A 21,677-nucleotide genomic window follows, 5' to 3' on the forward strand; every position below is an offset into this window, starting at 1 on the left:
CCGCACGTCTCCGCCGCTCCGGAGGCTGAAAGGGAAGGGGGCGCGAAGCGCGGAGGCATGCTGGGCACTGTAGTCCGACTCAAATGGGCTACAGAGGACGCGTCAGGGCACTTGACTACAACTCCCGGCAGGCTCCACGCGAGGGTCCGTGGGAGATGCAGAGGTGTAAAGGGTCTTGAGCCTGGCCGGGAGGCCACGAGATAATTGCTGTCTAGCTCGCAGACTACTGAGAGCTACAGACTCAGAATAGGAAACTGTGGTAACTACGGGCTGCATTTTCCTCATCTGTGGAGTGAGGATAGTGGCTTCTTCCTGACACTTATCCCTTGTGGCTTCCAACAAGGTGTGACTGAAATCCTCTCTTGTTGGGAAGGGCGTCGCAAACTATAGACTAGAGGGTGACAGCAAGACTGTTATTCCACTCAGGGATGTTGTTTTAAAATATACGCTAATTCCTCTTCTGTGCGAAGTCTGTGCTAGGCTCTGGAAATTTAGAGATGGGTTTGGCAATAAGCCAGAGGAAGCTTAAAAGCCAAGAAAATTAGAAGTGAGGTAGATTTCTGGGGTTAAGAGACAGCCTGGGAACACCCTTCGTCCTGCAGTTTCTCAGGCACAGACTCCAGTCATTCATAGAGTCCTTAAAGGGACTACTACAGGGTCATAGGTAGAAAGAAGAAGAAAAGGGCAGGTCTTAGGGCTTGCATTATGGTCCCCTCTTTGCTGTTCCTTATACTTCCTCCTTCCTATTCTACTTTAAGGAGTTCTGGTGGTGCAGTGATTAAGGCATTCTGTTGCTAACCAAAATACAGACTGTTGGAATCCACCAGACTTTGAGACAGTCTGCTTCCTCAAAGATTTACAGCCTTGGAAACCCTATGGGGCAGTTCTACTTTATCCTGAAGCGTTGCTATAGCTTGGAATCAACTCGATGGCAGTGGGAGTGGGTATATTGCTTTGAGACCCCTCTGAGAGTTTTTCTCTTTCTTCCAGTTCGATTGTTTCCTTGGCCCATTCCCTTCCTTTCTGAAAGACTAGACTCCAGGAGATTAGTGAAAAGGAATTTAAGAAATATTCATGCTGATCCTCACCCAGGTTTGCATGGAGCCTAGGCAAGAATTAAGGCTACTCTTCTTAAGTGTCTTGGTACAATGTTCTCACCCACTGACTCATGACTGCAGGAGGGGTTGAAATAGCCAAAGATCAGGTCTGCAAAAGGGAAAGATGGTCATGTTTATCCTCAAGTAAAGAATTACCTGGAATTCAAATGATAGCAACAAATTCATACTTGTCAATAATTACATATCTGACAAGGGACTTATCTCTAAAATTTATAGAAAACTCCAACATCTCAACAACAAAAAGATTAACAATCCAATTAAAAAATGGGCAGAAGACCAAAGAGGATATTCAGGCGGCCAGCAAATACATGAAGAAATGTTCACGATCATTAGCCATCAGAGAGATGCAAATCAAAACAACGATGAGATACCATCTCACCCCAGCACTGATGGCATAGTTCAACAAGACAGAAAATAACAAATGCTGGCAAAGATGTGGAGAGATTGGGATTCTCATACACTGCTAGTGGGACTGTCAAATGATATAACCACTGTGGAAAACAGTACGGTGATTCCTTAAAAAGCTGGAATTAGAAATACCATTTGACCCAGCAATCCCATTACTAGGTATACATCCTAAAGAAGTGAGAGCCAGGACAAGAACAAATATATGCACACCCATGTTCATCTCAGCACTATTTACAATAGCAAAAAGATGGAAATAACCTAGGTGCCCATCAACAGAAGGATGGATAATCAAACTATGGTACATACACACAATGGAGTACTATGCGACACTAAAGAATAATATAGAATCTGCAAAACACCGCATAACATGGATGAACTTGGAGGACATTATGCTGAGGGAAATAAGTCAATCACAGAATCACAAATAAAGTATTAGTTCATTATTGTAAAAAGTCAAGGAAAGGTTTATATATGGAAGAAAACTTTCTTTGTTGGTTACCAGAGGTGGGAGGGGAGGGGAGGGAGCACTGCAAAAAAAAAAAAAAAAAAAAAAAAAAGCATTGACCCATGTCACTTTAGTTTTGTGTATTTCACTGTACATAGATTATATTTCAATAAAATGTATTTAAAAAAAGAAGAAGAAGAAAGAGAATTACCTGGAATTCACTGATACTGAGAAGACTAAATCAGTTTCAGTATCAGTATCAATCAGCAACTATTTAGGCAGTTGCAGGGTTAGGGGTGGGGTGGAAAGTTGTACAGGTGTGGACATAAACTGGAAGGGTCAAAGTCTCCTGTGTCATGCCTGTAATCTCCCATATAATATGTGCTTATTAAATGCTAACCACTCTTACCGACTAGCTTGGAGGAAGAGAAGTCATTGTTTTCCTATGGCTGGTATTATAAATTAGTAGTGGGAGGATATTGTTGTTGTTGAGTGCTGTTGAGTTGAATCTGACTCATAGCAACCTTGTGTGGCAGAGTAGAACAGCCCCATAGGATTTCTGTGGCTGTAATCTTTAGGGGCGGAAATTCTCCACTGGGTGAGTTTGAACTGCCAACCCTTTGATTAGCAGCCAAGTGCTTAACTGTTGTGCTACCATGGCTCCTTAGTGGGGGTATAAAACAAACAAATGCAACGCACTGCTGTGGAGTTGGGATCTGACTCATAGTGACCCCTCCTTGGGCTTCCGAGGCAGTATCACTTACGGAAGTAGATTGCCCATCCTTCTTTCTGAGGAGTGGCTGGTGGGTTTGAACCGCTAGCCTTCTGGTTAGCAGTAAAATGCCTTAGGTGTTATGCCACTAGAGCTCCTAGTGGGGGGATAGTGGTGGAGTATATTGAGTATGTCAAAAGGTCCAGATATGTCTAATTATATCCCCTGCTAGTCTGTCTGGCAATTATTACCTACAAATATGGCAAGAGGCACAGCACTACAAAAAAGGGCTTGAAAGCTGCTGTTCCTCTCACTCTAGCCCTTCAATCCAGCCACTAAAAGTGGTGATTTGCCTCTTCCAAAAGCACAAAAGCATAGCAAAAGTGAGTGATTATGAGAAAGGTTCCAAGCCATCCAAAATCAGATGGATTACCTTGTGTTCTTAAACATGAGAGACAAAAGAGACACCAAAATCCTAGGGTGAGTCAAAAGCCCAGTTCTGGGACACTGCACCTCTGACCAGCTCATATACCCCAGGCAACAGTGGGATCACAGAAGACTGAGTCCTGAAAAAGTCACTTGTGCTCTGAAGCCAAAGGCCTTAATCAGGGACATCCATCAAGTTGTTGTTGTTGTTATGTGTTGTTGAGTGGGACCTGACTCATAGTGACCCCTCCTTGGGTTTCTGAGGCAGTATCACTACGGAAGTAGATTGCCCAACCTTCCTTCTGAGGAGTGGCTGGTGGGTTTGAACCTCCAGCCTTCTGGTTAGCAGTCAAGTGCCTTAGGCACTATGCTACCAGAGCTCCCATCCATCAAGTAGTTGAATATAAAATGGAAGGCCTTCTGGTTTGCGAAGGCTAGAGAGCCTGCTCTAACAGATGAACAGGGGAGGGTGAGGTGCACTATGAAGCCCAGTGCCACAAGGTTAAGGTCTGGAGATGCTAAGAGATAGAGAGCCATGAAGTCAGAAGTACCTGGCAAAGAATGAAGGTGCTAGACGACTGTAGAGGGTAACTTGATTGAGAAGACATATTATGAATTTGTGGGGCTACTTAGGAGCAAAACATTCGGCTTCTAACCAAAAGGTTGGTGGTTTGAACCCACCAGCTGGTCCGCAGGAGAAAGATGAGACGGTTTCCTTCCATAAAGATTTACAACCTTGGAAACCCTATGGGACAGTTCTTCTCTGTCCTATAAGTCAGAATCAACTCAATGGCAGTGGGTTTGGTTTTGGGTCTTAGGAGCAGAGTCCAGGTTCAAGAATGCTGAACAAAATTTGAGAAGTGAAGGCCTCTTAGAGACAACTTGTAGGTATCTCAACATTCTTTCCTCTCCTTATCCTCTGAAACCTCACCCCTTCTTTTCTAGATTTGACTCATTTAATTCTACCCCAGCAATAAACAGTTCAGCATTGCCAGAGTCTCAGATATTATCATGCAAATGTATCCTTCATCTCATTTACATCTAAATTAACCATTTGGGTTGAGTTTTTCTATGTCTACATCACTAGAGCTAACTTAGAATCCCAAACCTCAAAATTCAGAACACTTTTATGCCAGATTTTGAACATTCACAAACCATTCAACAAAATTAATTCCCACTGCCAAATCCAATCTGTGTTCTATAGAAGAGGAAGTTGTGTAACCAGCAGAGAGAATGAGGGAGTAACTGGGAATGAGAGAAGAGAATTGAGATCTCGGATGTAGTTCTCAAAAAGGAGGTAGGTGTAGAGAGAAGTTTGAAAAGAAGAGAAAGGAAAGCATCCACTGACCCACAGGGAGACTGGTAACCCAAACTATATGTTTTCCAGCAGATTCAAATAAAATTTAGCTATACTAGCCTATCTTTGGGAAATTGGGTGCAAGCATTAGGTCAATGAGATCCTCTGTCCGCTAAATCATTTTACTTTGGGACAACCTCAGGTTTCTATGAGTCATCTCTGCTTACTTTTAAAACTTAATTTGTTGAACTATAGTGAATTTTTGTTGGGGATATTGAGGCTTGCTGTGAGCACTATGTGATTAAGATGTTGGACCTACCCATGCAGCCCTAGAAGAAATTCTGAGTAAATGATCTGCTGGTCCACCCAGGACTGTATGCCTGAGCTTGTTTGTTGGTTGCCCTTCCACAGGAAGAGGAAAGAAATGAGATGAGGACACTCTACAGCAATCACCCCACCCCACCATCTGTTTCTGCTTTAGGGGCATGGAGTTCTATGTGGGAATAGGGAGGAAGCTGTCTTGTAAATGGCCACCATCCTGTTGTCTAGACATCAAGGAAGAGATGTGATCTCAGGGTAGCTGCAGGGACTATAGAAGGCTACACTTGGATTTCCTGTCAGCAGTAGGGTCTTGTACTTGTGTAAATGGTAGGATCCTCCAGCAGAAACTCCTTTGTTTGCTACACAGCAGAATTCAGCATTAAATGAGTTTGCCCTGGACCCCTTCCCAAAGGATAGTTACTTAGCAAAAGGACAATCCACATGGGTAACATGGTACTGCAGTATCAGTGTCAGGGTAAAAGCCTTTCAACCTCAAAGATATTAATAGCAGGTCACTCCTTCTCAAACCACACATATAAATACCTTATGACTAACAGCTCATATTTGCAGGACATTGTCCAGAGTCAGGGGGAAGTTTGTGGCTTTAGAATGGAGACATCAAATGAGTTACCTAGAGTGAGACCCATATCCTTGACCTGATTATCCAGTATCTTAAGCAGCTGAACTAAGGGCCAATGGCATTCAGAATAACAATAACAATTCAAACAGAATCTAGTACTTCTTGACATTGTTTATGTCACTTGGAGAGTTCTAGCCCAGTGACCGATTGTTGTACTAGAATTGACCAGCGCAGGTCATGTGCTTTCTGCAGTGTGGTTTAAATAAAATATTCTGAATTTTCTTTTTTTTTTTTTTTAATATACCTGTCATTGGTTGGGTACCTCAGGAAATAGACTCTGAAACTCAGATTCTCATGCCAAAAGTTTATTGGTGAGTGCTCCTGGGAACAATAGCTATGAGGGCTGAGGGAAGCAGGATTGGGTAGAGGGGAAGTTGAGGCAAGAGGTCTATGTCTTCATCCCCACCCCCATTCCTATCAAGCAGTCATCAACCAGCTGTGATCCCTCAGCAGCCAACACTCCCAGCAGCTGGGGAACAAATGCCTTGATCCTCAAGTGGGATCTTGGCGGTACTCCACACTGTCTACTACCATTGCCAGCTAATATTTTTACTTCCTAAGCATTTCCACAATTATTATTCCATTTCACTTATCCAGTAGCCTATGAGGTAGACAGAGCCAGTAGGATCACTCTTTCCTATTAATACATGGGAATGTAAAGACTTTCCCAGAGAATGTCAAAGGCTTGTGAAGAGTCACATAAGATTTATGTCTGGTTGTCCTGCAGTTATTTCTACTCAACAGATTGTGGGTTTTTTTTGGTCTAGACTTTATAGAATAATAGAATATAAGAAGAGAAAAGATAGTGAAGGCCAAGTAGTTCAGCCACCTCACTTTAAAAGTAAGAAAAGAGGTTCAGAGAAAGGGGATGATTTGATCAAGTCAAGCTACAAATTTGTGGAGGAGTCCAGCCTCATGGCCAGGTTCCCTTCATTCAAGAACCAGTTTTCATTACCTATGATGTGCTGTAGTTATAAACATGAGTAGGTTACAGGCCATGCCTTAGATGATTTTAGAATCCAGTAAGTTTTTTCAGTCTTATTTTTCCTTGAGAATGGGTGATCTCAGAGAGAGGAATGGTGTTCTCCATGTCTTCCAACTGCTGGCAAGTAGATGCTTATCGTGTTAAACAATCTCTGCAGACATATACAGATCATTCTTCATTGATTGTACCCAAAAAGATTCATTCCCAAACCAGTGTCATGGCAAAGATGTCTATTACTAAGAAAACAGATATTGCCTTTCTTTTTCACTTTAAGTAACCTCACAGTGTTTAAGTGACTTTTTTTTCCCCTTTCTTTCCCTTTTTCTAGGTCACAAAGATAACAACTGTATGGAATGAAGTGGGTGAGTTGTCTGTTTATGGAGTCACAGACTTAATTTCATTCCAAACTTGCCCAGTGATCTTGCCATAGCTAGGGCCAAAGTGATGTGTATCTACCCTAGGGCAGGCACAGGACAGCTACCTTCATATTATTCAATTCTCACCAATGAAATTTCCTAGGCAAAATGTTTTGTGCCTCCTAGGTTCTCTCTCTCCAGATGTGATACTTCTTTACTGGTGATGATTATCCATGGTTTATATTCTATTTTCTTTCTCCTCTATTGGAGTGCTTACTCAGTTACCTCAACTCCACTTAAATAAGCCAAGTGAACCAAGGCAGACCTGACAAAAAGTTCTTTCCATCTCCCTGGTTTCTCAGAGAGCTCCCTAGAGGGATAGAACCTTCCATACATTCCTGGCCTAAGAAAGGCGGTCCCAAAGCTACTGGAACACTCAGTAAAGAAATGTGCATGGGAGTAGAAACCTTAAAAGAAGTTAGATAGCAGGCCAGAAAATAATTTTAATGCAAAGTAGATAAGACCAATTCACTTAATCATTTTTCCTCACTTTCCTATGACTCTGAGCGGGCTGTGTTTCTTGAATGGCTGTCCACATAGGAGAGTCTCTTATATCAGTAGCTTGCTCCTAGATCTGAAGGAATGCTAGCGTCCTTTAGATCTGGGAGTAGATGTGAAAAAATAAAATAATTTATATGTAGTTCATTGTCCCTACCAATCCCATCACTTCCTCCTCACAGTCACAGGGCAGCTGCATCATCCTTGGGCCCATAGGACCCTGAGGTTACCTTTACAGAACCTGCAAAATAAAGACATAATGAGGAAGGATGAACTTCTTGGATGGAAGTGATGGGGTAGGAAAGAGGGGAGGAGATCCTGGGTCTTTGAAAGTATCTCCTTTCTGGCTCAGGGACTAGAACTTGAAGGTAAGAGGAGGTGGGTAAAGGTGAACTTGGGAGAAGAAGGAAGGAAAGAGGAAAAACAAACCTTCTCCGTTGAGCATCCTATGCTGTTATTCATGTTGATATTCTTCATAGAAATGAGAGTGATGCTATCTTTCTCGCCGTTGGCAGTGGAGCAACTAGGGGTAGAGAGGGAGTCTGCGTTATAGAGAGGAGGAGGAGGGAGGGTAACGGGGAGTCAAGGAACTGTGGGTTTGGAGTTGAACCTCAGACCTTTGTTTCGAAAATTCTATGTTTTAGTGCTGGGTCATAATGAACTGAGTGCTTTGAAAGTGCTTTGGTTTTACTACTCACTACTTGTGTAATCTTGACCATGTTAAAACCTCTCTTCAGCCTTATTTTATTCATGTGTAAAATGAAGTAATATCTGCCTTGAAGAGTTGCTGTAAGAATTTGAGATAATATTTCAAAGTGTCCAGTATTTGATACATCCAAAACTAAACCCACTGCTATTGAGTCAATTTCAACTCACAGTGACCCCATAGAACAGGGTAGAACTGCCCCAAGGGTTTCCAGGGCTGTAAATCTTTATGGAAGCAGACTGCCTCATCTTTCTTCTGTGGAGCATCTGGTGGGTTTAAACTGCCAAACCAAATGCCTTAACCATTGAGCCACAAGGGCTCCTACTTATCACATAGTAGGGACGAAATAAGTAGTTCTTAACACTGAGGAAGTGTCTTCTTATTAAAGGGGCAGATTAGAATCTGTGTTCCTACACTTTTCAAGAGGGTTACAGACGTTTAGCTCTGGGAGTGAAGAGTTCCATTCCATCTCCCATCACCTTCACCTGATGTCTTCTTTTAGATCTCTCCCTGTTCTTGTCCTGCCACCCAGTGGCTCAGTGGAGGCTGTCAAGGTTGTGTGTGTGCATGTGTGTATGTGTGTGTATGTAAGGCAGGAAGTGTTGGTTCCCTCTTGGAAGCAGGGGAAGGAGAGATCAGATAGATGATATCTCTCTTATACTATTGACAGTCTTACCTTTCAGATATCCCCGAACTCCCTGGTTTCTGGGGATCTGTAAAAATCCAAGGCACAGATTGGGAATCACACGCTGTAACTCAGACACTTGACCTGCCCATCAAAGCCCACCCAAGTGGCCCCTCACAATTCATGGTGTTTAAATTCCAATCCTTCTTTCAACTCCAATCTAGGTCTCAGCCACAGAATTTAGCTATGGATCTCCCCAGCAAAGAGGGACAGAGGGGGCCTGAGGTCAAGGCATTACCTTCAGGCTCCTTGTTTTTCCGACACTTAAACCTTAGACTGACCACACTGACTAGGACAATCACCACGACCACCAGGATGACAATGAAACTGATAACACCTGAACAGAGAAAAAATGGGGTGAAAGGGAGACTCAAAAGGGGAGAGAACAGAGCAACAGGAGTCCAGAATTCCCTTTGCCAAGTGCTGTATAGACAGGCTCCAGAAGCAAAGTGAATTCCATTTCTTTGTTGAACAACAAGCTCTCAGCCTGCTGCCCCTAGCCAGAGTGGGGCATCCTCCTGTGTCCATCCTTCCATGTTGTTGTTGTTATGTACCGTCAAGTCAGACCTGACTCATAGCGACTCCTCCTTGGGTTTCCTAGGCAGTATCATTATGGAAGTAGATTGCCCCATCTTCCTTCCCAGGAGTGGCTGGTGGGTTTGAACCACCAGCCTTCTGGTTAGCACTCAAGTGCACTAGGCACTACGCTACCAGAGCTCCCTTATCCTCCCATAGGAACACAGAACCCATAAGAGCCAAAAATAGTTGACTAGAGGGCCAGTGGTGGATCTCTCCTACCAGAGCCTTTCCTTCAGGCAAACCATCTTGCATAAATGGGTGTTATTTGAGCTAAGGAGTTCTGGTGGTGTACTGCCTAAGGCATTTGACTGCTAACCAGAAAGTTGACAATTCAAACCCACCAGCCACTCTGCAGAAGGAAGATTGGGCAATTTATTTCCATAGCGATTTACTGCCTCAGAAACCCAAAGGGGGTCACTATGAGTCAGAATCAACTTGATGGCAATGAGTTTGGTTTTTTTAGTGAGTTATTTGAGCTTGTGTTTGTATACTGAGTCCAAGTTCCTGGGGCAATTCCCTCCCATCCCCACATGACTCACCAAATGCAGCCACCGTGAGCACCGACTCTGATGTGGGACTAGGAACGATGGTCAAATAATCCCCTGTCCTCAGGTTCGTGGTGGTTGATTTGGGGGTAATATTTTGGGTTGTGTCTAAGATGAAGTAAGCTGTATCAGTGATGGGGACTGACATGACCTATCATGGAGAGCTAGCTTCCCTCCCCAACCCCCAAGTAAGAGATTGCAGGGGAAGCTCACACCCTACAAAAAAGACTGTCTCTCAGGCACTTCAATTAGATCCCAAGAGAATGGAAGTCAGACTGTGATGATGTGTGGTCATGTAAATGGCATTGCTGGTTGCTCATGTTGCTAGTTTCAAATGACTCCAGGAGACTCTGGACCCTTCTCTCATGAGTTCCAGAGAAAAGAGACTTATGCCCTAGAGATAGGAAGCCAGTTAAGAGGCAAATACTTCTGTCCTCTTGAAAAGTGGTATGGCTACTTCTTTTATCCACTCCTTAACTCACTGTGCTTGAGGCCTGATTACTGTTCCTTTTTCTTATCTCTCTTCACTCCCCTCCCAAGTAAGTCTGGGCCAAGGAACAAAATGAGAGAAAGGGGAGAGAAGCAATCTCACCCTGCATGTGAGCATAGACAGCACGTACTCTACTTGGGCTGCCCCTGTTCCTGCTGCTGCTGCTGCTGTGTGGTGCACCTGTGCCTGCACCATGAAAGCATGGTCAAGGTGAATGGTGTCCTCCTCCTCCCCAGCTCTTCTCCCATGCTGGTTGGCAAGGACCAGCCTTCCCTGAGAGGACAGCAGCCCTTTCCCAGCATTTTCTACCTCTCTTTCCCATCATTTTGGGTTCTTCCTACCCCTCTCTCTTCTCCTCTCCTTTATCAGCCTAAGTCTAGGCCTTTCACCTTTGTTGTGGTTAGGCCCAAGTTCTTGTCTCTACTCCCCCACCAAACATCTCATTTTCTCCCAAACTAGGGTGTCACTGATATGGATCCTGGCCTCAAGACCTCTGGTTCTGGAGCAGGACCTGGGTCTCCTGAAGTGGGGAAGAAAGAACCCACCCTTGGCCCTGGGTACTCACCAAGTCCTAGTGTGTGCTTCTGTGGCTGGGACTGAGGCAGGCCCAGTGAGGATGAGGAATGACCATCCATGGTGCTTGACCCTGGCGTTGTGGGTTTACTTGTTACCATGGGGACTTGTGAGGCCTTCTTTGGAGGTTCTGTGGATCAGAAAGAACTCTGAGGGCCTGCTTAAGGCTTCAGGTAGCACATGCACAGATTCATTCCAAATCTTCCTGTCCTTTACTGCTTTCTGTTCTAGAAGGGGCCATTCTCTCTCACCTCTGAGCCTTTCTTTACCTGTGTAGCTCCTTCTGCCTGGAATATATGCCCATCACTTCCACCCCACAATCTCCATCTGGCTAACTCCTTCTCAAGTCTCAGTGTCCAAAGTCATTTACTCTGAGATGTCTTCGTTGCCCCACCCCCTGAATTTGAAGTGACTGGTATTTTTCTGGGCTCCCATAGCACCTCCTGCCTATGCCCATTACAATCCTTCTCACCCACTTTGTCCATCTGAGGTCCTTTTTACTTGTCTGTTCCCCCACTAGTTTGTATTCTCTTTTAGAGCAGAAACTGTGTCTGGTTCCTTCCTAGACCCTCTTTGGATGAGGTAGTCTGAATGGCAGAGTACCTGGAATACCAGTGCTGGACAGAGGACTTGGGCTGTTAGGCTCTGAGGCAGGGACATCTCCTGCAAGACAGAGTCAGATATGGAATTGGAAGAAGGGCAGGTTTGGTGATACCACACTCTGCCAGCCATACCAGAAACCTTGAGCTCCAAACAGGACTGAATGGCTGGGGACATGGCAGGGAGTGGGATGGGGTTGGCACTTCATCAGGCACACTCACTCACCTGTGTTGGGAGAAACTGGTTCTGTGGTTAGACTGTTGGAGGCTCCTGAAAGAGATCGTCAGAGGCTAAAGGATCCATTGCTACCTTTTGTTGTTTCCCTCTCCTCTTCCCTTTATCTGATATTTTCTAGACTTTCTCCTTGCCCCACCTCCAACCATTTGTCTCTCTTCTCATTCAAGATTTGCCAGAATGGGTCAGGCAGGAGAAAAAAAAAAAGCCCTAGATGAGCTCAGCTTTGGATATCCTGAAATCTCTGACCCCAGCCCCTGTCACCTGAGGTCAATGCAAAACTGGCCTAGAGTTCCTCTCATCCTTCCTACCTTGCCTAGAGTAGGCCCTGTGTATTTGGTCTTACCCTGAGGGCTAGAGGTCTGGACTATCGTAGGTTGGGAGTTATGGCCTGCAAAAGAAAGCAAAATACGTGGACTAGCTTGGTGAGTCCCTTGCCCAAGATAGAGCCCATAGTGGAGCCCAGGCCTTTTGGCTTTCTAAGCCATCCATGCTGGAAGCAGACATACTTGGCAGAGAACTAAAGGATGTGGGCTCTAGTGATGATGCTAGCTTCCTCTGAGACTGTGACTCAGTAGCACCATCACCATCATCTCATGGTCCACAGTCTCAAAGTCCTTTCCCATCTCTCCAACTCCATGTGGGTCAGGAAAGGTTTTTTGTTTTTTTTTTAAACTGGTGACATGTCCAAGAACAGAAGGCCAGTGACCTTTCTAAACAAGAACCCAGGACTCCAGGTCCCTACGTTAATGTTCTTGCTACTCTTTCGTTGGGGCTTTCATTTTCCCTGTGAAGAATGTCATCCTGTATCTACTCTAAAGAAAAGGGATGGAGAAATGTGGTTCATAAAATAGGGTTCTTAAGGGTTAAGGTTTGTATCTAGGCTGTGTCTCTATCTGCCCTCAGCTGGAGGGAGAGTCCTGCACAGGAAGCAAGCTCTGAGGTATATATGAGACAGAGCTCTAGAACAAGTGGCCGATTTACTCTCACAGGAAGTTTACTCTTGCAGTCATGGCCTCCTTCTGAAATAGTCGGTGTTGCCCAAACCCAGAGAGGAGTTGCTCAGCAGAAGTCCCCAGTCAGAAGTTCTCATTTGCTTTTTGCATATACACGTGTATGTCTGTGAGCCTCTCCGCAGATTTTTGTGTGTGTGCATGCCCATCCATGTATGAGTCTGGCTATGTGCGTGGGGCCTGGAAGGTCAGGTTGTGTTTGCTCATTTTCCATAATGAAATCATTCTTGAAACCTGTGAACAATGTGAAAGGAAAACAACGTGGGGAAGTGGAGCCGCCCAGCTGGGTTCCCGTCCCTTGGTTCAGCCTGGGCCTGCAGCCCCTGTCCTGGCCCTCCTGCTCCCTGGTCCCTCATCATTAGGGAATTACTAAACTCAGGCCAGGGTAGATGGAGGTGGCTGAGTGCCAGGGGCCTGCCCCGTTCTGTGGTAGCCTGCTGGTCTGTTTATTTTCCTTAACCCACTGCCTTCCTCCATAGAGCTATCATTTGGATAATGGAATTAATTTTTTTCCAAGCCTAAGCTTGCACTAACTTTGGGCTGTATTTTTCCAGGTCATCATCTCTGATAGCCCCATTGGGTGGGGGATAAAGAAAGAGACTTAAAAATTGTGGCTATAGAGAATGCTTCCCACCTGGGATGGAGATGGATAGGATGACCCTGGGAGAACCCTTTTAATCCAAGGCATACCTGGAAAACACCTATCAGTTACTGATCAAGCATATTGAATGTACCATCTAAACTCGATAAGATTATAACTTTATATTTTAGTGGAGGGCACAGTATTCTGCCTTCCTGCATTTATCTAGAAAGAAAATCAGTTAGTGCCTTTGGAGAAGTTCCAGAGTCATAACATTCAGGTACCAGTTGCCTGCTCTGTCTGTGCCTCCTGCTCCCCGCCCCCGAGAACTTTTTGTCTCCAGTGGAGATTCTTCTGTGAGTAAGGGAGAGATTTAGTGAGCTTTTCCCTCTGCAGGCCAGGGTGCCTCTGACCACTGGGCACAAAGGCACACAAAGGATGCTAGCCACAGGAATTTCTTTTTTTCCTGCTTTTTCCTACCTAATCTCTACCTACTTCATTCCCTTCCACACCATCTTCAATCCCTCCCTTCTTCAATAGCATAGATTTGTAGTTAAGACCTTGGATTTTGGATTCTGACAGGTTTAAGTTCAAGTTCTGGCTTTGTCACTTACTGTGTGACCTGGGCTTCGGTTTTCTCTTCTCTACAGTGTATTAGTAGCTACCTCATAGGTTTTTGTGAGGATGAGAAAGTGCACATATAGGCATCCCTTGATTTATTGTGCTTCACAGATACTGTGTTTTATACAAATTAAAAATCTGTGGCAACCCTGCATCAAGCAAGTATTTTTTAACAGCATGTGCTCACTTGGTGTCTCTATGTCACATATTGGTAATCCTTACAACATTTCGAACTTTTTCATAATGCTATTGCACACTTAGTAGACTACAGCATAGTGTAAACATAACTTTTATATGCACTGGGGAACCAAAGTAGTCGTGTGACTTGTTTTATTGCAATATTCACTTTATTGTAATGGTCTGGAACTGAACCCTCAATATCTCCAAGGTATGCCTATAAAGCATTTAACATAGTGCCTGGCTGATCACCCTTACTCAGTAAGTGCTAGACATTTTTTATTTTTTGGCCTATTCTCTCAAATTCTCCAAATCTCAAGTCTGCCATGATTCTGTATCTCCATAGTCAAGCCCTTTTGTGGGCCTGTATATCCTCAAAAGGATTCTTTAGTCCTTCAAAATGGAGGAGACAATAGGTGCTCTAAGCTCTTGGGATGAGAAGTTAGGAAACTGAAGGGTTGCTGGGGCTTAGCTAGAGTTCATCAGGGCATTTGGTATCCTTGGCACTTGCCTGGGACATGACAGTGGATAGGGAATCAGGGAAAAGCCTAGGTTTATGAAAAGCCACCTCCTGAGTCTTACCTTTTACTCTATCTCTTCTTCTGCCATTTCTCCACAGTTTCCACAACAGCCTAGTCCCCAGCCCCAGATTGAATCTGTGACTCTATCTTTGGGGAGAGGGGGATAGTAATCAGAGATATTCCCCTAACCCATGGCCCCTTCGGGAAGCAGAATGATCTGGTACTTGGCCCCCCTCTCCTCACAACCAAGAAAGGGCCAGCTTGATAGATTTCCCATCACTCCTCCTCATCTAAAGTATGCTTGCTTCTCTCGCCACTGCTTCTAGCACAGGCTTATAAATCTTCCACAGAGAACTTGTGGAGGGTGAAGTAGGCAAGGGATTACTGAAGGGAAATTGCTGCCCTGTGAATCACAATCTCCTGGATTTTTTATGGTTCCCAGAAACTGCTCCCTAATTAGAGAATCCCTTATGAGCTGCTTCAGGGAGCTCTGGTGGTGCTTCAGCTGCTAACCTAAAGGTCAATGGCTTGAATCTACCAGATGCTCCATAGGATAAAGATCAGTGTTTTGGTTACTTTGTGCTACTCTAACAGAAAATACCACAAATGGGATGGCTTGGACAAACAGGAGTTTATTCTCTTATAGTTTGGGAGGCTAGAAGTCTGAGTTCAAAGTGCCAGGTCTAGAGGCTGGGTGAAAGCCCCTCGATCTTGGGCTTCCGCTCTGCCTCCTGCTCCCGGCCTGCTGAAGCTAGAGGCATCCCTTCACTCATACAGCTGGTGGCTACTGAGGCTAACAAGCCCAAGGTCGACCAATAAGATGGCACAGTGCCAATGTTACCAAACCACTCGGCAGACCATTGATTTAAGTCCCATTAACAGTCCCAAGTTTGGCAGGAAACATGGCAGGCTGCTCAATAACAACGTGGCTACGTGCAGGATTCAAGTGTGCCAAAAGCTACAGACCTTCCTCAAAGCTGCTGCTTATACACTGGAAGTAGCTCACATCCCTAAAGCAGCTACTCAGCTGCTCCAGTAGATTCCACGATGGAGTTAATCACCAATCTCACCATGGGGAATAACTACATCCAGCTGCCCAGCCACTCAACCAGGCCCAGCCAAGTTGACATACAACCTTAACTACCACAATCAGCTTCTGTAAAGATTTATAGTGTTGGAAACCCTGTAGGGAGGTTCCACTTTGTCCTATAGGGTTGTTATCAGTCAGAATCAATTCGATGGCAGTGGGTTTGGTTTTTTGCTTATGAGCTTCATGAGCCTTCAGCTGGCAAAGCCACATCTGAAAGGTGTTGTTTCTGACCTCCTCTAGAGGTCCTCTCATCTAGCCTCCTGGGTGAGGCTGTTGCATAAATATTCCTTGACAAACAGTTCTTTGTGTCCAATTTGAGTCCCTCTGGCTGTGACTGAGCTTACTGTTAATATTTGGAATTCTCAGATTGTTAATTGTCATATGAAAAAAGAAAAAAGGTCACCTAAAAAGCCTAAGGTGCAGACAATTTTGTCCTAGAACAGTTGACAGAGATGCTGTGTTCAACCCTGCACCCAGACTAGAGGGTGAAGATTGATAGAGGAACCACACTTCTCAGGCCTGCATTCATCCTGGAAGAAGCTTTTCAGCCTCAGTCTCACGCCAAGACAACCACTTCCACATTTCCTGACGCCAATTCTCCCTGGAAATTTTCCCACAAAAGAGTTTAATTGTATCTCTATTTTACCACCGCCTCATAACGACCAAGGAGCTCTGGTGGCACAGTGGTTAAAGCATTGGACTGCTAACCCGAAAGTCGGCAGTTCAAAACCACGGGATAAAGATGAAATAGTCTGCTTCCGTAAAGATTTATAGCCTTGGAAACACTATGGGGGCAGTTTTACTCTGGCCTATGGGATCGCTATGAGTCGGCATCAACTCCATGGCAGTGAATTTGGCTTGGGTAGTAATGACCACCCCCCAATTCAACTGATACTCCTTGTGAAAAGTCCCTGGAATTTCCCTTGGGGAGAGCCCTGGATGGAGAGTGCCTTGTGTCCTGAAGGAGGGACTGGTGTCCAGGACTGCCAGCCTCCGGAGAGGAACTGCTGGAGGAAAGCAGCAGCCATCTCTTACCTTGGAGTAGAAGGAAGCCAAGGATCACCCAGCACAGCTGCGTTGCTCCGAAGGAATCCATGTCAGCTGGGTATGTGGTGGGCAGGCAGCCGCTCTCCGCTCTCCGAGGAGGCTCTGTCCATAGTGGAGAAGAGAGAGGGAGTGCTGGGGCGGGGTGGGGGTGGGGCTGGCTCTCCAGGAGCTTCCTGTCAAAGAATAGAAGGAAATAGATTGGGAATGGCTCCAGGGGCCTCTCAGTTTGGCAATCCAGATGAGGATGTGAGCCTGCAACAGCAGCAAATCACTCAGGACTCTACACAGCCTGGGCTGGGGCTGCTGTGGTCTCCCCCAGGATCTGTGCACATAACCAATTTTGGTACCCTCGTCCCCATCTGCCCTCTCCACCCCTCTGAGGAGTCTATCAGATCCCTCCACATTCCACCTGGAGGTTTTCCTGCAATCTTAAATCCAACCCCACGCCATACAGCTTCAGGCCTGATCCTTCTCTCCCATGAATGAGCCCAAAGATCAGCCCACCAACCGCCTATGCTCTGTAGACTCTGAATTCTCCACATTCCTCTCCCTCCTCAGGATTGTGGATGTAGATGGGATGCCCAACATCTTTCAGGGAAGACTTACAAACATTATTGTTATTCTTAATGGAGGAGCTCTGGTGGCATAGTGCCTAAGGCATTTGACTGCTAACCAGAAGGCTGGTGGCTCAAACCCACCAGCCTCTCCTTGGAAGGAAAGTTGGGCAATCTACTTCTATAGTGATACCACTCAGAAACCCAAGGAGGGGTCACTATGAGTTGGATCTGACTTGACGGCAGTGAACTAGTCTTAACAGAAAAGCAAGAGGACCATATTCTAAGCATCCCTTCTTCATGGGAGCCCCCCAAACACACACATACAAACTAAAAAAAGATACATCCAAACTAAAAAAAGAAAATGGAAATCTTGAGTGAATCACTTCAATTAAATACACCAATAAATACAAGCACAAAAAGTCACAATGTCTCAGAGACAACAGACCATCACAGTCCACACAAAGAAGCAAGATAAAGCAGTGTGTGTGTGTCAGGAAACACCTAACCGGCAATCTACTTCCATAGAGATAACACCTCAGAAACCCAAGGAGGGGTCACTATGAATCAGAAATGACTCAATGGCAGTGAGTTTGGATTTTTGAGTAGAAGAACTTGAATGAAAACATTCAATAAGGAGAAAAATTGCTGTGGGCTGTCAGCTATCCTGATGGCACAGACAGTTTGAATATTTCCACGTGGTGTTTGGACCTGAGAATTAAACCTAAAAATTGGCCCTGCTCCCCAAGAGCTGCATGGACGACTGCACTGGTGGCTGATGACTAAAAAGGGAAACAGCAAAGAAGGAGACAAATTGAGCTGTGGACTTTTGGCTGTCCAAAGGGCACAGTCATTTTGAATGCTTACAAGGGATGCGGCCATTTCAGATATTTAAGTGACAGCATTCTCATTCAGATTCCAGGGACCTAAGAATAGGCTCTGCTTGCTGAGGATAGCATGGACATACCAGAGGCTGATGAATGGAAATGTACAACATTCCCCTTGTTATCCTTATACCCTACACCCTCTTGGTGAACAGAGGCGTGGTGATCCCTCACCCCCACCCACCTTCTGGGCTGGCAGGAATTCTATCCCAGTCTGTGTGCTCTGACAGAGCCTGGGTGCCTCCCATGCCCTGATTTGTTTTTTGTTTTTAATTTTATTTATTTTTATTTTTTCTGTTTTCCTTTTTCTTTCTTTTTCCCTTCCCAAGTTCTAGTTTTTGGCATTTTTTTTCTCTTCCCTTTTCCTGGTTTCCTTTTTTTTCCCCCTCCTTTTTTGTGCTTCTTCCTATACTTGTTTTTCTTTCTTTCTTTTTTTTTTCTCTTCATTATTCTCTTACTCCAGCTCTTTTCTCTTATTCCTTCCTAAACAGATATGGTGGGTTTTTTTCCCCTCTCTTTTTCTATTTATATTTCTTTTGTCTTTTTAAAGTATTTCTTTAAATATTTCTTCTCATTTACTGCCTTTCCTCTTTTTTTTTTTTCTTCTCTTTTTGGTGACTGTTCCTGTGTTTACACTGTGTGTGTGTGTGTGTGTTTTTTGTCCTCCTGTTTTTACTTTTTTTGGTGTTTTTTTTTTTATTGTTGTTTTTGTCTAACTGAGTGGGTGACTGCAACCATGCCCATACTACTCAACCATACACATACCTCTTGCAGCCCCACCTACTGAGTGAGGGCCACCACTTGCTTCTGTACCAACTGGCCAATGATACATGACAAACAATATGAACTTGACTCATCCTTAACTGCTCTTCACAAACCGCTAACAGGGATCTGTGCACCCACTTTCATTCTCTATCACAGCCACCAGGAGACAGGTGGTGAGTGCATAAGGGCTGCCAACTAGCGAATAGAGGAGTACATTACTCTGCTTACTCAGAATCATCCAAACTAAAAAAACAAAATGAAAATCTTGGGCAAATCTCTCCAATTAACTACGCAATTAAAAAAAAAAAAAAGTCACAATGTCTCAGAGACAACAGATCATCACTCTCCACACAAAGAAGCAAGACAAAGCAGTAGAAACAAGGGACTAGGATACATACCCAGAACATATCCGTGAGGAAGAAGTAGCATTGGAACTCCCTGATGAGGAATTCAAAAGAATTATATTTAGATACCTTCAATGAATTGAGAGACAGACCAAGGAAAACACTTAGAAATTAAGGAAAACACAGACAAAACCCTAGAGCAATACAAGAACAAAATAAATGAAAAATTAGAAATGATACAAAATCTACAGGTAGAAATACAGAAGATTAATACTAAATTTGCAGAAATAAATAACACATTGACTAGGCAAAGGAGTAGAATTGAATCAGTGGAAGACAAAATTAGTGAGATTGAATACAAATATCTCAATATGTCTTTGGAAAGAGCTCAATCAGAAAAAAGATCAAAACAAAATGAAGAAAGCCTGAGATTCATGTTGGATACCATCAAAAGGAATACCTACGTGTAATCAGAATTCTAGAACAGGAAGAGACAAAACCACAGAGAAAATTGGTGAATATTCTTTGGAAGAGAATTTCCTTGACCTGATGAAAGACGAGAATATATTCATTCAAGAAGTCCAATGAAACCCAAACAGGATAGACCCCAAATGAAAATCACCAAGAAGTATCATTAAACTCACCAAAACCAAAGACAAAGAGAAAGAATCCTGAAAGCAGCACAAGCAAAAAAGAAAAGTTACCTATAAAGGACAACCAATGAGACTAAGCTTGGGGTTCTTGGCAGACACCATGCAGACGAGAAGGCAATGGGGTGGTATATATAAAACTCTGTAAGAAAAAAATTTCCAACAAGAATTATATACCCAATAAAATTGTCCCTCAAATATGATGGTGAAATTAACCCCAAAACTAACACAGTTATGGAAGTTTCCTAAGTAAAATAAGCTTACAAGATTGTAAACAGGGACCAGAGACATGAAGTGGCCAATGAGGACAACTACAAAGCAAAAAGAGGGAAAAAATTGTGTAGTTACAGAACTTCTAAATGGTGAGGAGTCAAGACAATTGCAAGATAGAACAGACTGTTCTAAACTTGGGAAGAAAATCACAGGGTAACCTCAAAGAAAAATGATAAACCTTCACATCAAAATAAAGGACAAGCACAAATATTTAGCAAATGCTAAAACAATAGCAATGAAGGAAATGATAACACAATTCATAAATAAAATGAGCTCAATACAGAAAATTCTATGGAACAAAGAAATCAGCAACATCACAAAAAAATACATAACAAAATGACAGCAACAAATTCACACTTGTTGATAATTACACTAAATGTCAATGGATTAAATGCATCACTCAAGAGATGGAGAATTGCAGACTGGATAATAAAACATAACCCATCAATATGCTGTCTACAAGAGACACACCTTAAAGACAAAAATAGACTAAAAATCAAAGGTTGGAAAAGCTATATCAAGCAAACGGCAATCAAAAAACAGCAGGGGTGGTAGCATCAATTTCTGATAAAATTCATTTTAAGACAAAAACCTCCATAAGAGACAAGGAAGGACATTATATAATGATTAAAGGATCTGTTGAACAAAAGAACATAAGCATAATAAGTACCTATGCACCTAATGAAAGAGCCCCAAAATACATAAATCAGACTTTAACAGAATTGAAAAAAAAAAAAAAAAGAGAGAGAGAGAAAGAAAGAAAAAAGGATGACTCCACATCATAGTAAGGAGCTCTGGAAGTGCAGTGCGTAAGGTATTTGACTGCTAACCAGAAGGCAGGCAGGTCAAACCCACCAGCCATTCCATGGAAGGAAGACTGGGCGATCTACTTCTATAGAGATTTATCACCTCTGAAACACAAAGGGGGTCGCTATGAGTCGGAATCAACTCCATGGCAGTGAGGTTTTTTTTTTTTTTTTGGTTTACAGCAGTAGACTTTAATACACCACTTTGAATGAAAGATAGAACAACTAGAAAGAAACTCAACAAATAGGCAGAAGAATTAAATAATGCAATCCACCAACTTGACCTTATAGACATCTACAGAATACTTCATCCAACAATGGCACAATATACATTCTTTTCCAGTGCATATGGAACATTCTCCAGGAAAGACCATATGTTAGGCCACAAAGCAAGCCTTAACAAATTTTAAAACATTGAAATACTACAAAGCATCTTCTCAGATCACAATGCTATGAAATTAGAAATCAACAATAGGAAGATCAATGGAAAAAGAGCAAACACATGGAAACTGAATAACATTCTCCGTAAAAATGACTGGATAATAGAATAAATGAAAAGTGAAATTAAAAAAAAAAAATCCTTGAATCAAATGAGAATGAAAACACAGCATACTAAAATCTTTGGACACAGAAAAAACAGTGATCAGAGGCCAATTTATAGCAATAAATGCACA

The 21,677-nt window shown here is 43.5% G+C and overlaps 1 protein-coding gene across 1 annotated transcript; it reads right to left on the reverse strand.

The window, feature by feature from the left end:
* Positions 1-7,498: 7,498 nt before the first annotated feature.
* Positions 7,499-16,776, reverse strand: ECSCR (endothelial cell surface expressed chemotaxis and apoptosis regulator). The gene is made up of 9 exons (XM_042780692.1): positions 16,716-16,776; positions 12,025-12,069; positions 11,670-11,714; positions 11,448-11,507; positions 9,776-9,904; positions 8,896-8,994; positions 8,649-8,685; positions 7,696-7,789; positions 7,499-7,507 (listed from the first exon to the last, which is right to left on the reverse strand). The coding sequence occupies exons 1-9, from the start codon at positions 16,774-16,776 to the stop codon at positions 7,499-7,501; spliced, it is 579 nt and encodes a 192-aa protein (XP_042636626.1).
* Between the last annotated feature and the right edge of the window lie 4,901 nt (positions 16,777-21,677).

This window comes from Orycteropus afer, unplaced genomic scaffold, assembly GCF_000298275.1.
Source record: "Orycteropus afer afer isolate SDZICR_OR568_19922 unplaced genomic scaffold, OryAfe1.0 scaffold00056, whole genome shotgun sequence".
NCBI classification, from domain to species: Eukaryota; Metazoa; Chordata; class Mammalia; order Tubulidentata; family Orycteropodidae; genus Orycteropus; species Orycteropus afer.